The 14716-nt window shown below is 39.2% G+C and overlaps 1 protein-coding gene across 1 annotated transcript in view; it reads left to right on the plus strand.

Annotated features, from left to right (window-relative positions):
* nrxn3a (neurexin 3a) overlaps positions 1–9210 on the plus strand; it is a 206829-nt gene extending 197619 nt beyond the window's left edge. Inside the window, 4 exon segments of the mRNA XM_082515716.1 lie at positions 6621–6728; positions 6731–6873; positions 6875–7041; positions 7043–9210. Of these exon segments, the coding sequence (XP_082371842.1) occupies positions 6621–6728; positions 6731–6873; positions 6875–7041; positions 7043–7547 (923 nt within the window). The 3' untranslated portion in view covers positions 7548–9210.
* Positions 9211–14716: the final 5506 nt, after the last annotated feature.

The following is a 14716-nucleotide window of genomic DNA, read 5'->3' on the forward strand; positions in this document are numbered from 1 at the left end:
CTAAACCTTAAGCTCACTGATGAAACGATTGCTTTTATATTTGCGGCAGTACAATCTGTCTGTCAAAAGCAACACAACTAGAAAGAAGCAAATAAGTTACTGCTGACGCTAATGTAAACCAAAGAGTTCCTACTGCTGCGTCTTCATCTTGAAAACATTAAAGCAGGGAAACATGAGCTGACTTTTCATAGAAAAGAGAACACAGTTGACCTCCGCTAAGAACGAGCTCCTGGCCACAGGAAGGAGAATCTCCCTTTTAACAGGAAGAAACCTCCGGCAGAACCAGGCTCACAGAGGGGCGGGGCCATCTGCCCCAACTGATTTTGGGTGAGGGGAGGAAGACGGGAAAGAACACATCCTGTGGAAGAGAGACAGAGATTAATAATAACAAATGAATAAAGTCTTGTATAAACCCACAGTGAATAAGAAAGAGTGACTAACCCTAACAGTGAAGTGTCTGTCTCCTGGATCCAAACTGGAAGCTGGTTCCACAGAAGAGGGGCCTGAAAACTGAAGGCTCTGCCTCCCATTCTACTTTTAAATACTCTAGGAACAACAAGTCAACTTTCATTATGCTCTACAGTTTAAACTCACAGTGAGTGCAGCAAAAAGTCGTGATGGAAGAAGACAAGTTATGCATAGTGTTTTGTTCATATATTGATTTACCATCCTCATCAGGTCTGGGTCACAGAGGCACCAGTCTAATCAGAGATTCCCAGACCTTACATTCTTGGCCCAAGCCAGCTGTCAGACATAATCTCACCACCCTATCGTCTCAATAGAAAATGAATGAAACAGCTCAACAAGGAGTAGGAAGCATGCTAGTCAGATGCCTGGACCACGTCAACCGGCTCTTGCTTTAATGAAAAGGAGCTGTGTTTGCTTGAATGACCACACCTTTCAACATGCTTCTCGCGCTTCTATAAAAGGCCAGATTCCCTTTGGAAGAAATCCTTTTCTGCCACATGTGCCCACAGTTGCATTCTTTCAGTCACAGCTGGTGGACATAGTGGTGCGAGTGTAACATGAATCTGTTCTAAATCAAAAACCGTGCAAAAGCCTGGCTCTCTCTGCACAGCTGTCTGCTACAGTGTCCACATAAGCACAGATGCTCTTTCTTCCCCCCCTCATGAAGCTAACCAAGACATATTTGAAGTCCTCCACTCGAGGCAGAATTCCTAAACTAGACTGAGGAATTCACCTGTTTTCTCACGAGAACATTTGGAGTGCTGACCCAGCATGGACCAAAGTTGTCCAAGTTGCTACTTTAAGATCCTTGTTTGATCTAATAAGATAAGTTTTGGCTTGGCAGCAATTTATCCCAAACTCCCCCTCTGGAGAACACCTTTGCAACATGCACAGTCTAATGGATATCAGCTTTATACTTGTCTTTTAAATTCTAATGAAATGCATTCCACATTTAATAAAACATTATTAATGTATGTTTTATGTTACTTGTTTCTGTTTCTCACACACTGCTGTTAGTTCAACGTGAGCTGTGTCCCAATTGCATACTCTATACAACTATTTTCTTTGGTGATTGGAGGGGTGGGGCTATTGGGATTGTTTAAAGTGACAAACTCGTCATGTGAGTTTGCGTCCTGGATACATTGGACGTTGAATGAACAGACATCGGGGAACTGCTAATGGCTTTCCAAAGTTGCAGCTTGGCTGTGTGCAACCTTGCAGCACACGTTTCTTTTCAGTGTAAACTCCTGTTTAAACTTCACTGGTTATGAGATTGGGACACAGCGTCTGTCTCCTGTTCTTCTAACATCGGTCAGTCCTACCTGCGCCCAGTTTGCTGTGTCGTTTCTTTTCTACTTTCCCTAAATGCAACTTACTTTAAGCATGCATCAACATCCTGCAGTACAACTAAAACGAAACCAAAGGAGAGTTCTAATAACAACCCATTTTCAGCCAGTACCATCGCTCTCCGATGTACACCCAGACTGCACGGCCGGTTCATGTTTAAAAACTAACATTACAAATAGATTTGTCATCAAGAAACACACGAGAGAGGAGCCCGTCGTCCAGTCGAGCACCTTTCTCAGCAGTGTCTGTTTTCTATTGTGTGCATCTGGTTGTAGTGTGTGCAAAATTTTAAATGGCTTCGTTCTTCCATCTTAACATTTTTCATTTGATAGTTTTTAACTGGTCATATTTTTGGTAGTTTATCCAATTGGTTTTGAATATGTTTTTGGCTTTACAAGTCTGTTTTCTATTCTTTTATGGTTTTTCTTTTTGAAATCAGATAATACATAAATTACTATTTTGTGAACAATTTCCATATAATTTAACTTTTTGGGCTTTGGAACTCCTTCACAGCGACTAGCTTGTGTGTTTTACTTTCAGCACTAAGCTCTCCTAAGTCACAATGAAAGCAACATTCAAAAGATGGCAAAAAAGTCCGACTTGTTTGAACCTGTTCAGAAACTCACAAATTAGTAGGTGAAGCAGTTCCACATCCACTTGTCACATTTCTTCCATTTTTCAGATTTTTTACAATCTTTTTTCACAAAAAAGAGGGAAAAAAAAGAAAGAAAGAATATTTTGACTGTAATGAAACAAACAAACAAACAAACGAATGAATTGCATGGCTAAGAAGTTGCAGTTTAGGGTTTGTGAGACATGTCAGTGTTAGAGTTTTTCTGTTCTTTTCTGTAGATGGGCATGTATATTGCTCATTGTTTGTATATCCCCATCCCTTCCTTACAGCCCAAAGCTCTAATGCCGCCCGACCGCTTCGTACTGCCTTTACATGGACATGGCAACTGACTTACACTGTCACCCTCATCATCCTCATTTCCTATGTAATATGTTCGTAGGTCCCAATCCCTCTTCACCCTTTCCCTTGTCTTTAGAGATTTTACAATATAAAGTCATCCATCCATTCTAAAGAACATATGTCAAATTAAGCAAAAACTATAACATGAATAGATTTTAGGTGTCACTGAAGTCTCTTGCAATGAAAAAAAGATACACAGATTTTTTTGTACAAAACAACTTATTTACCAGGAAAAAACAAAAGATAAAAAACAGTATTATGGTGTTTATTTTTTATGTTATGTGGTGTGGTTGTATGTGTTGTTGCCTCCCTGTACCGTCACGTTTTAAGATAGAACACAATCTACAATGGATAAAAATGACCTTTAACAGTGGCTATCCAACAGTCTTACCCAACTTTTCCTTTGTAAATTCTTTTCCTCATGCCTAACTCACGTGGGCAATTTGTTGATGTAAGTTGACGATATCCAGTCTGTACGTTTTCTCCTTGCACTGATTTTCAAAGATGCAGTTTGTAAAATGTGAGGCTTTTCCCAATGTTTCATTTTAGGTGTGTCAGACTACTGGCAAGGTGACATTTTACATTAATATACTCGGAATTAGCTGCTTTCTTCCATCCGTATTAGTAGCTTACTGGCTCTTTCAAATTTCCCACGTGTGGCATTAATAAAGGTTATCCTATCTTAGTCATTTTAAAGAGTTTATTCGTTTCTTATTCTGCATTACAGTATCGATCAGCTGTTATGCCGGCACTTGCTCTCAGAAACCTTTCGATATATATCCTTTAGGGATATAAGTAAATTAAACTATGACAACAGCCTTTTATATGTAGCCATATTGGATTGTTATTTTGATGCCCCGTAAAAGCCACTTATACTTGTTAACATGCAACACACACACACACACACACACACTTAGTCTAACTGACATAACATGACGTGACATGAAAGACTGCCTTTCATTAACGGTTTAGGCTCACACCAGTTTGTTTGATGAAGTAAAACCCTTCAGATATCTTAAACAAAAAGTAACAAGCCTGTTTTGAAAATGTGGAAAGTGTTCAGAAATGTTTCAGAGGAATAAATACTCAAGTACAGTAACAAAATGGTATACTTTATTACTTCTCACGTCTGGATAGAGTCAAAGCATTAGGTTCACATTAGTGTAAATTTCCCTTTTTGGTTAATATCCTCGCGGTTGTAGAATACTTTCATGCAGAATAAGCGTTAATAAATTTAAAATGACTTTTAAAATGCAGGTATTGTACTACTACTCATCCAAAGAAATAACTGATTAGTGGTGAATATGTGTATGTAATATATATACAGTAGTAACACTTTTTAGAAGCTAATGATCTTAAGGACAGGTTTTGGTTTTAAAATCTTGCAAACTGCATCTCTTAACCCTGGATATGTTTTATAGAAATGATCATCTTAAATTTTGTGCTTGTGGATGTTGTGTTTGTGATTATTTGTGAGTTGCATACTTGCTGCTTTTAGTTGACATCTAATTTGGTATGTGCATCAACAACTGTATACAGGTGCTCTACTGCATGGAGACTTTTTATGTCAGTGTAACAGTCGCATTTTCGATGTTTACTCCGACTGTTGCCAGCTTTAGATTACAGACTATGATAAGTACATCAAACTCTTTTATACAAAGTGTAAAATATTATCAGTCCTATTTTTGTACAAATTCAATTCTGCAAATGTTGGGATGCTGTATGAAATGTAACTACAAACAGAATGCAATGATTTGCAACAACAACAATGAAAAACAAACAAACAGTTTAAACTGGCATTTTCCTTCTTCTTTCTAATACTAACACCTCAGGTTAGTTTAAATACCTCAGGTCTGCTCACTGATCCTCACCCCACTTTGTAGCCGAGCTTCATCAGCTCGTTCTTGAAAATTGGTACACCATGTCAAAACGTGCAAGGTGTGTGGTCACTGACTTGTTGAAATAAGCAAGACTTCCTGTAATAAATATTGCCTGGTTGATGCCATACCTTGTAAACATGTTTACAGTGCGAGTAACCAATGCCAATGCCTGCACAATCACAAATGCTGGCTTTTAGCTGTGCTTGATAACAAGCTAGATGGCCTCTCTCTCCAAAAAGAACTGTTAAGCAGTCAGGCCAGAGCACAGTTTTCCACTTTGCATTTATTTCAAATGAGTGTGGGCCCAAGACAGTCATTTACATACACAGTCATATGTTACTTGATAACCTGATTAGGTGTTTTTGTTTCGTTTTTTGTTGTTGTTCAACAACTTTTCCAATCTTGAAGTGCATGAAATTCAAAGTGAATATTTTAATATACTATAAATAATTTGCAAATCATTGTACTGTGTTTTTATTTAGATTTTTCAGCCTTTCCCAATGTTTTCAGGAGGAAATATAGTGGCATCATCTGTTTTATCAAAATTATTTTTATTGCATGTGCGATAAAATGATTTTGGCTTGATATATCAGTTTACCTTACTTTCTTTAGGAAAAAACTGTATCTTATAAAACGACTCAACTAAATATGATTTAAGTAATTTGCATTTAGCACAATTTAGCATGACAAAATGTAATGGATTACATCTGAGGACCGGAGAGTTTGTTAAATGTGGTTAGTAAGTAGGGATGGGTATCGTTTAGGTTTTATCCGATACCGGTGCTTAAACAGTGCTCGAATCGGTGCTTAAACAATGGAAAAAACACAAACTTTGTCCAAAAACCTCTCATGTTCAGCTGTTTCCCTCTTTTTCTTTGGTCATTTTAGCCTTTTTGGCCAGGGTGAAGGGAGTATCTGCCATCAAACAAGAAGACAGCCGCATGTAGCTATGATGATGTTTGCTAGTTCACCTTACATGCATTAATGTAATAACGTGGTTAGCCTACTCAACGTAAATTACACACCAACAACATTAAGCTACTCACGCAGAGAAGAATGGCTGCTGCTGCATCATCATCATCATCATTTCTGCTACACTGGCAGGGCTAGGGGCCAGGACTCTCCTCTTCGGGTTCTTGGGGGATGTTGCTAACTCCGGGTCTGATAACAGGCACCACACCCGCACTCAAGCTATCAAATACGGCGCATTTCTCGGCTTTTAACAAAACGCTATACATCGCCAGGTGTTTCATCAGATTCGAGGTGTTACCTCCTTTGCACAGTATCACCTTAAAGCACTTGTTGCAGGGTGCTGAGTCTGCATCGTTTGCTGTGAAGTACAGACAGACTTTGACCGCTTCGCCTTGGGCATTTTTAATCTGTAGCTCTGCTCTAAAAGAACGTACATACCTGGGCCTGCCTACTACGCTTGCAAAGGTAAAATGATTGGCTAGAATCTAAAGTGTGTGACGTCTCAGGGAAAAAAAAGCACCGAAATAAAGCACCGAAATGTGCGCTGCTTTTTGGTCTGGTTACTACCGTTTATGTCAGAACCGGTGCCATCATGGCACCGGATACCGGTACCCACCCCTATTAGTAAGTGGATCATTTCTCTCCATTGACAGAAATCACCTTTGAGGACACATTATTAACGGTATCTTCTATGTATATGCGTCAAACAGCACCTACCTGCTCTTGTTGCAGAAATAACTTGTTCTTCAGTTTGTTAAACAAAGATAGATAAGTCATGCATTTTTACTTCCTTTGGAACTTAGAGCAGGATTCAAAGATAAATGTGCATCACTTTTGACTGATTTATTAGAAACCGATATGCCAAGTCATGATCATTGATTTGAGATGAGGTGTTGTGAGTCCAGGTGTGTCAAATGCATTGCACTGTCTTAATAAAACGTTGCCCTCTAACGTGTCTACATGTGTGTCTCTAACCCCAGGAGATGAGTTAGTCGTCAAAATACTTGAGGATCCATTAGTGCACCCCTCTGTAGCTCCTTGTACACCCTTCATTCCCACTCCCTCAACCCACCACCCACTCCTCACCATTTTGAGACCACCAAAGAGTCCCTGTCCAAGGCCACTGAGGCGGGGCTACCTTGCTTGTCGGACCGAGGCAGCGATGATTGTGATGATGATGGCTTGGTGATATCGGGGTATGGCTCTGGGAAAGCGTTCAAGTCTAAGCTGCCACCCTACTGATGATGAAGATTTTTACTCAACCTTCTTCTTGGTAACAGATAAGACCTTGTCCACGTCAGGCTTTCAAGGTGACTACAAAGCAAATGCAACCAAGACTTTTATACGTAACAAACCTTCCATCTCCAGACGCAGTAGGACTACCACTATCGCCATAGCACGAACCGCCGACCAGAGCCGCACCACCACCACCTCTGCCTCCACCGCAACCCTCCAAACAGCCAGCTGGCAAAACGAATAACCGCGAGCTAAAACCCCGGCCCGACCTAGCGTTGCTTCCATTGCCCACATCCTTTGAGGTAGACAGCACCAAGCTGAGGGGCCCATTAATAACCTCCCCAATGTTCCGTAATATACCCACAGCACTTCCCACAGAGCCAGGCGTCAGGCGAGTTCCAGGGCCCTCGGAAGTGGTCCGCGAATCTAGCAGCACCACCGGGATGGTCATCGGAATAGTGGCGGCCGCTGCCCTGTGCATCCTCATCCTTCTATATGCCATGTATAAGTACAGGAACAGGGATGAAGGCTCCTACCAGGTGGACGAGAGCAGGAACTACATAACCAACTCGGCTGTGCAGAGCAATGGCGCTGTCATGAAGGACAAACAGCAAAGCTTGAAAGGCAGCAACAAGAGACAGAAAAACAAGGATAAGGAGTATTATGTGTGACTGTGAGACTTTCGTGTACACGAGAGAGCGAAGAAAGAGAGCACTAAGAGAACTTTTACTTATCAGTTTCCTCGTGAGGAGCTATGACAAATGATGGTATAATATGGAACTTGAAAATTCTTATACTGTGCTGAGTAGTTGAACTGATGATATGTACTGTAACATAAAGCACACTTACTATTAAGCAAAAGCTTAATGACAAGGTTAAATAGCAACTTTAGAGACCTTACTCTTCTATCTGGTCAGAGACATTATTGGTAGAGAAATACTTCACAGCATCATTCTCCTAAGTGACTTTTAGATCCTTGGCATTAAACAATTTTTTGTGAAATTGTTAATTACAAAAGGCTCATAAAATTACACCTTTTCAGCATGTAAACAACATAGTGCTTAACAAGAGGGGGTCAGGCACACAATGGTTGTAAAAATAAAGGACTCTTGTATCAAAATATTACCAATTTTTATGGTTTATAAATAAGTGCTGTGTCTTAACTATTTTTGCTCCAGGCTAATGAGAAACCAACAAAAGAACAGCAAGAAAAGAAAATGATTTCTGTGTATAAACTAATGGAGAGGGCATACCTCAGAACACAATTATTCTCATTGTCTGGCTGACACAGTGAAGCTTTGTGGAGAGAGCTTGCCAGTTCTCTCGGTAAGAAACACGTGATTGTAAAATGCATGCCATCCTGATTCATATGGTATAGCACAAGTCCAGTATGCAGTGTTCGACTTGGACCACGTTCTCTTTAATGCACAAGCCAAAACGTCATCATTAGATTGGGACTTGCCCTGAGCCCCTGAAAACTGCTGAAAAATCTGCAAAAGAAAAAGGTCTAATATCGACGCATAGCTAGTGGTGGTCTTCTCTCTTTGCAAAATTGTGTGTTGGTTCATTGCGTATCATTCTCTTTTTTATGGAGGTGTCAGGAAGAAGACAAATGCAGTACTACAACACTGTTAACAAATGTGTATACAGAAATAAATCTAATGTTGAAAGTGTGAATTCTATCTGCTATCGCAGTCAACTGTGTCAAAAAAGAAGAAATTTGTTTACATATTTTATTACATGCTATCTGTTGTACTTTGTAGGTAGTAAATTGTACATATACCATGACAGTTGTAATTTTTAGTACCACTATTGTACAGACTAAACACATGGTTTATCAACAGATTTCATGAGAAATTTATTAACTGTTATTAATTTACATGGAGAAAGACTCTAACGAGAATGTGAAGAATCATATTGCTATTCATAAAGAATAAAATGTATTGTTAGCCTAGAAATCTAAAAAGAGATGTTTCTAAAGTTGCATGAATATTTAATTACTGTCCGACAAATACAACGTGCCCTTTCTTCTGTACCATGACTTTCTTGTTCTGGGTGACAGTACTGATTTGTTTAGTTTCATTTTAAGTTTTTTGGAGAGAACAACATCAGATTTATGACAAAGAGACAACAAAAGAATGGGCCTTCAAAGTTTGGAAAGACAAATTCTGTGGGACCATAAATCATTGCTCAATTGTCCTTTTATGTTTCCATTACCTGTCATTGTCATTAAGTCACCAGGTGCAGTCTTTTTCTTAGAAATCACATTTTTGTCACAATTGTTACTTTTCATAACCTTTTTCCATCAGTTTGATAACAAATAAAACTTTTTTTCTTCAGACGTTATACTGTACTCGTTGGGTAAATATGGTTAGTCTTCACTGTCGTTAGTCTTCACTAAAATACTGTACCGTTTTGACATTTACCACAAATCTCATCACAGAATCAGGCATACTATTTCTTAGAGGAAAACAGTTTAAAAACTATAAAAACTTTTAGCTTTTCTCCTCAAATGAAAGCTGAAGGCTCTGCCTCTACTTTCAAATGTCTTACGAACCACAAGTAAACTGTTCTGTGGGGATAATACAGCACTATTCCTCTTAGACAAGGCCTTGTATGGGTGATGTACACGCTCTCTTTCTAGTCCCTGTCAGGACTCTTGCTGCAGCATTTTGGATCAGCTGAAGGCTTTTCAGTGAGTTTTTAGGACTTCCTGATAATAATGAATTACAGTCGTCCAGCCTGGAAGTAATAAATGCATGAACTAGTTTTTCAGCGTCACTCTGAGACAGGATATTTCTAACTTTAGAGATGTTGTGCAAATGGAAGAAAGCAGTCTTACATATTTGTTTAATATGTGCATTGAAGGACATGTCCTGGTCAAAAATGACTCCAAGGTTCCTCACAGTGTTACTGGAGGCCAAGGTAATGCCATCCAGAGTAAGAATCTGCTTAGATACCATATTTCTAAGGTTTTCAGGGCCGAGTACAATAACCTCAGTTTGATCTGAATTAAGAAGCAGAAAGTTAGCGACCATCCAGGTCTTTATGTCTTTAAGACATTCCTGCAGTTTAATTCATTGGTGTGTGTTATCTGGCTTCATGGACAGATAGAGCTGGGTGTCATCTGCATAGCAGTGTAAATGTATGCTATGTCTTCTAATGATGCTGCCTAAGGGAAGCATGTATAATGTAAACAGAATTGGTCCTAGCACTGAACCCTGTGGAACTCCATAATTAACCTCAGTGTGTGAAGAGGACTCTCCATTTACATGCACAAACTGGAGTCTATTAGATAGATATGATACAAACCACTGCAGCACAGTACCTGTAATACCTACAGCATGTTCTAATCGCTCTAATAGGATATTATGGTCGACAGTATCGAACGCTGCACTGAGGTCTAGCAGGACAAGCACAGAGATGAGTCCACTGTCAATAAGCATTTAACATTCTTCTGACGAATAGGAAATTAGAACTGAGACTGAGGTTGTGAAAGTGCCTGGCAAAATAAGGAGACAACGCATTTTGAGCATTCTATGTGAATCATCATCTATGTTGTATATTTGTTTTGGTTTTTTGTTTGTTTCATTTCTTTGACACTGAAATTGTCATGACAACAATGCTGAAAGAAGTTACTGGCATCGAAAAACTTTTTTATTCATGTCATTTTTGTCTGTAATTTTCTTTTTTTGACAAGGAATCTATCTTTAATTTTTCTATTAGCTAAAATTAACACCTTCTGGTTACCTCTAAAAAACCCACAGTTTAACTGATCATTAGTGATGACACTAAACCTTTAACTGTATGCTTACCAAATCATTTTTGCAGTTCTCCTCTGAAAAACTTATAATTATCAGTACAGGCCCCAGGAGACCGTGAGACAGGTACACAGTACAATATCCACATGTTGTAGACATATGAGCCTTTGGAAAATTACAACCCAGTAAGTCTCAAGGCGGGCCCACTAAAGGTGATCAGCCCTCGATGTGCTGACAGATACTCAACTGTGGCTTTAGGTCGAATCATATTCAACTCACAGAAAACTCCATATTTATTATTTCATGGTGTCTTCAGTGTTGCAGGTTAATCACTGTTTTGAGGGTGAAACTTCTTGGAGATATCGTTGGAGAATAGGTCGCTTGTTTTTAACATTTTACCTGTTTAACCTTAACATTGGGTATGCAGTGCAGCATGGGGGCAAAACCCGTCACATTTATTAAGTCCTAACAACTTCTTTGTGAGATTAAGCAGAGTTTTGTGTTCACGCTGTGATCAGTTTTCTGTTACTCCCGTCTCACTGCTCTTTGTGGATTCAAGCAAGTGAATTGAACAAGATGTAACCACATGTTACATGAGTTTATGACTGATTTCCGAGAGCATAAAGGTACTACCAGAGGTAACATTTGGATCATCTTGGTCTTTACCTTAAGTATAAATTGATTTCTGTTATCCGTGATGTAACTTAATATTGACCATGAACGCCACAGCCTGCTCCTGCTCCAGTCCCATCACAGTACATCGCTGTGCATTTCACCACAGTAATGCAAACTAACCACTTTAGCTTGCAGTAAATGTCCTGTCCTGTCTTTCTTCATCTCTCACTGTTGCACTTTTTTTTCGAGCAGCATTAAACATTGGCTAACAGATACTTTTTGTGCCAAACTGGCTGCATTTGTTGAGATGTTTGAAAAGTTACATTTGAAATTACCTGACGCTCTAAAAAAATGTTACTCTGCTTATGTTTGCTCTTATTTTGTAGTACTAGCTAAATGCTGAAATACTCCGACTTCAAATTTATTTATATCTGCACCTCAGGGGGAAGAACAAAGGGTGCATTGGACGTGTAAGCTAGCTGTGGGATGTCATTACTTTCTTATTTACAGAGGATGTATCTCAGTGCTATCACTGGAAGGGCTGCTAAGCTGCAGCACATGAAAAATTAATTCAATAGTAGTATGCATTCACCTGCCTATCAGATTTAATTGCTCATTACCTGAATGTGTTGGAAGGCTGTTCCAGATTGTGCCGGTCCACTTTAACCTCTGCTTTTATGGAAATACAACATGCTAACAGTCATATTTTTAAGAAATGCATTCTTCATTATAAGAGAAAGCTAAGGTATTTCTAAATCATTGCTATACTTGAGGCCTTCATCAGCTTCCGTTACTATAAATGAAGAGTCTGAGGTTGAGGTCCAGGGAGGGTACTTGAGAGGGAGAGGACTGTCAGTGCTCACTCTCTACTGCTTATCCAAAGCGTAGTATCTACTGGAGTGAGGTGGATAGCTGCAAGAACAACAAGGACTGGGTCTAGCAGTGAACAGAACTGCCATGGGACAAGGCAGATAAGTTCTATAGTCAACCAGAGACCAGATGAAAACCAAGCAGAACATATGAAGGCAAACATCAAACAAGAGGAGGCAATTTACCACCATGCTGGAGGAAACAATCCACGGAGAATCACTGCCAGAGCCAGTCCTTAAGACTTGATCGAGCTACAAAGAGTTGGTACAACAAACGTTATCTATCCTCTTTGGCTGAACCAGGACATCATTTTTCAACCAAAATCGCTTCTGATAAAAACTTGGTGGATTTGATGGATTGTACAAAACCACAGTAGGTCGAGATGCTTCTAACGTGCCTGTCAAAGATGGCTTTGTGTCGTGTTCAATAGAATACCAATAGAAATAGCTGCCACAACGACCCAATGAGGAGCAGGTGAGTTAATCAGCTGATTTTTGACAGGTGGGTAACTAATAAGGATGTGGGAACGTTTGTAAACAAACACGTGTGCAACAACACAGACATGAGGGAGAAAAAGCAAGAAAACAAGAGAAGACCCGGGACCATGAAAGCCTGAATCTTAATCTAAAACTATGAGTCGTATACAACCACATTCTTTTAGCAGTGTGCCCATAAATGTGTCCAATATATAAACACAATATGTCCTGTATATAATCAGTATATATTCATTTGGAGTTCTATGACATTATATGTAAGCTTCGTCAGAATATTTGGGTCACTATAGATACAATGAAATGAGAAAAGAAAATAAGGAGATGCTACTAAATAATACTGAATAAGTGAAGCTGAACAAACAGGATCATTAATATTTGCTTCAACCAGGATGTGCTTTAATAGATGTGAGTGTACACACAGAAGCTCACTGTAAGCAGTTAGTCTTGACTGCAGCTTTTGTCACACGCTGTTCCAACAGCTGTTACAAACTGTTCCAACTTCTGCAATCTGGTAGAAGGTTCCGCATCTTCCGGGCAAGGACAGAGAGACTCAAGAGGAGCTTCTATCCCCAAGCCATCCGTGCCCTAAACACACACACCCGCCCTCTCACATCATCTATAATTGACTGAGACAGGACTCTCTTCCAGACACTAAACCAAGGCACAATGTACATTTCAATTCCTTTAATTTTAAATATGTTTATATTGTCTATCCTGTAAAATAGTCAGATATCTATTCATATTAATGTACAGAATTCACCTGCTTGCTGCTACTACTGCACATTCACCCAACGTATATACTATATGTATATATACATATCTATATATATATATATATATATATATATATAGATATATAATGTTTTTCCTCTACACCCCCCCAATTTTTTTGCACATGTCGAGGAGCGTGTCAGGCTACATTTCACTGTGTGTTATACTTGTATAACTATGCATGTGACAAATAAAGAACCTTGACCTTGACCTTGACGCCTAGAGCCCGGTCTTTGAAGTCTTTGACATTCATCCAAACATGCTAACAACATTCTTAAAAGGCCCAAACAATGTGTGCTTGTCAGGTTTGTATGTTCACCACACAAGCTTTAAGTGAATCAAGAGCAGAAACAACCAAACTCCTAATTCTTGACACCTGGCTGTGCTCATCTATAGGTGTAAAACATCCTTTATAAGAAATAAACTTCTGTCAGATGGTGAAATGACAAAGATTAAGAAAATGTTCTTATCAAACAAAAATAAAACAACCAGGTTTGTACATGACCCCACTTGACCTCATGGTGTCAGTGTTGTACCTGACCTACAAAACCAGAACTGCAGTATGTGGTGGAGCAGCTGTTATATGAAAGCATTTCTTATAATTATTACTTTAGGCTGCTGACGACAGCTGTACAAATGAAGCTGTACTTTTGATGTTGAGAGGGACTCATTATCATCAGAAGAGAATATTAGAGGTTGATTTGCACACAGTGTTTTGAAGAACGTGGATCAATGACTTCTCAAGATTGTGCTTTAGTAGATCAGGTGAGTGTCCGCAAGATTTCACCTCATTTTGCAAACCTGCTGCATGTTACCAACATATCACACATCTACTTTTTAGTTTTAGTTAATACGTTTGCTAAGATTCCTCAATAAATTAGGAAATAGAAGTTTGAAAAAAATCCCCTCTGTCTAACAACTTTCTTGGTGTGTGGACTTTTTAAATGGCTCCTGCAGTTATTTATCTGCATGGCCAGCTTCACAGTACGAGTTCATAATTCATATTTATTTTTGGAGAGTAAAAAAAAGTCCCACTGAAAGTAAATAAAACATTATAAAATGTCCTTTCTGGATTTCTGGAAAAGGAGAATTTCGATCCACCCCTGGGACAGACTGGCGACCCGTCCAGGGTGTAGCCTGCCTGGGACATGCTCCCCACCCCCCGACCCTGACGAGGATAAGAGGAAAGTGATGGATGCATCTTCGATCCCTGGATGTAAACTACTCTATTTTTTGAAGTTTTGCAGTAAACACATTATACTGTTTATTTGAAATGCTGAAGCAAAGGACTTTTTTGTGCACTGGGTGCAGAGACAACATATAAAAGAA

Source organism: Aulonocara stuartgranti (genome assembly GCF_965226115.1).
Source record: "Aulonocara stuartgranti genome assembly, chromosome: 19".
In the NCBI taxonomy this organism is placed as follows: Eukaryota; Metazoa; Chordata; class Actinopteri; order Cichliformes; family Cichlidae; genus Aulonocara; species Aulonocara stuartgranti.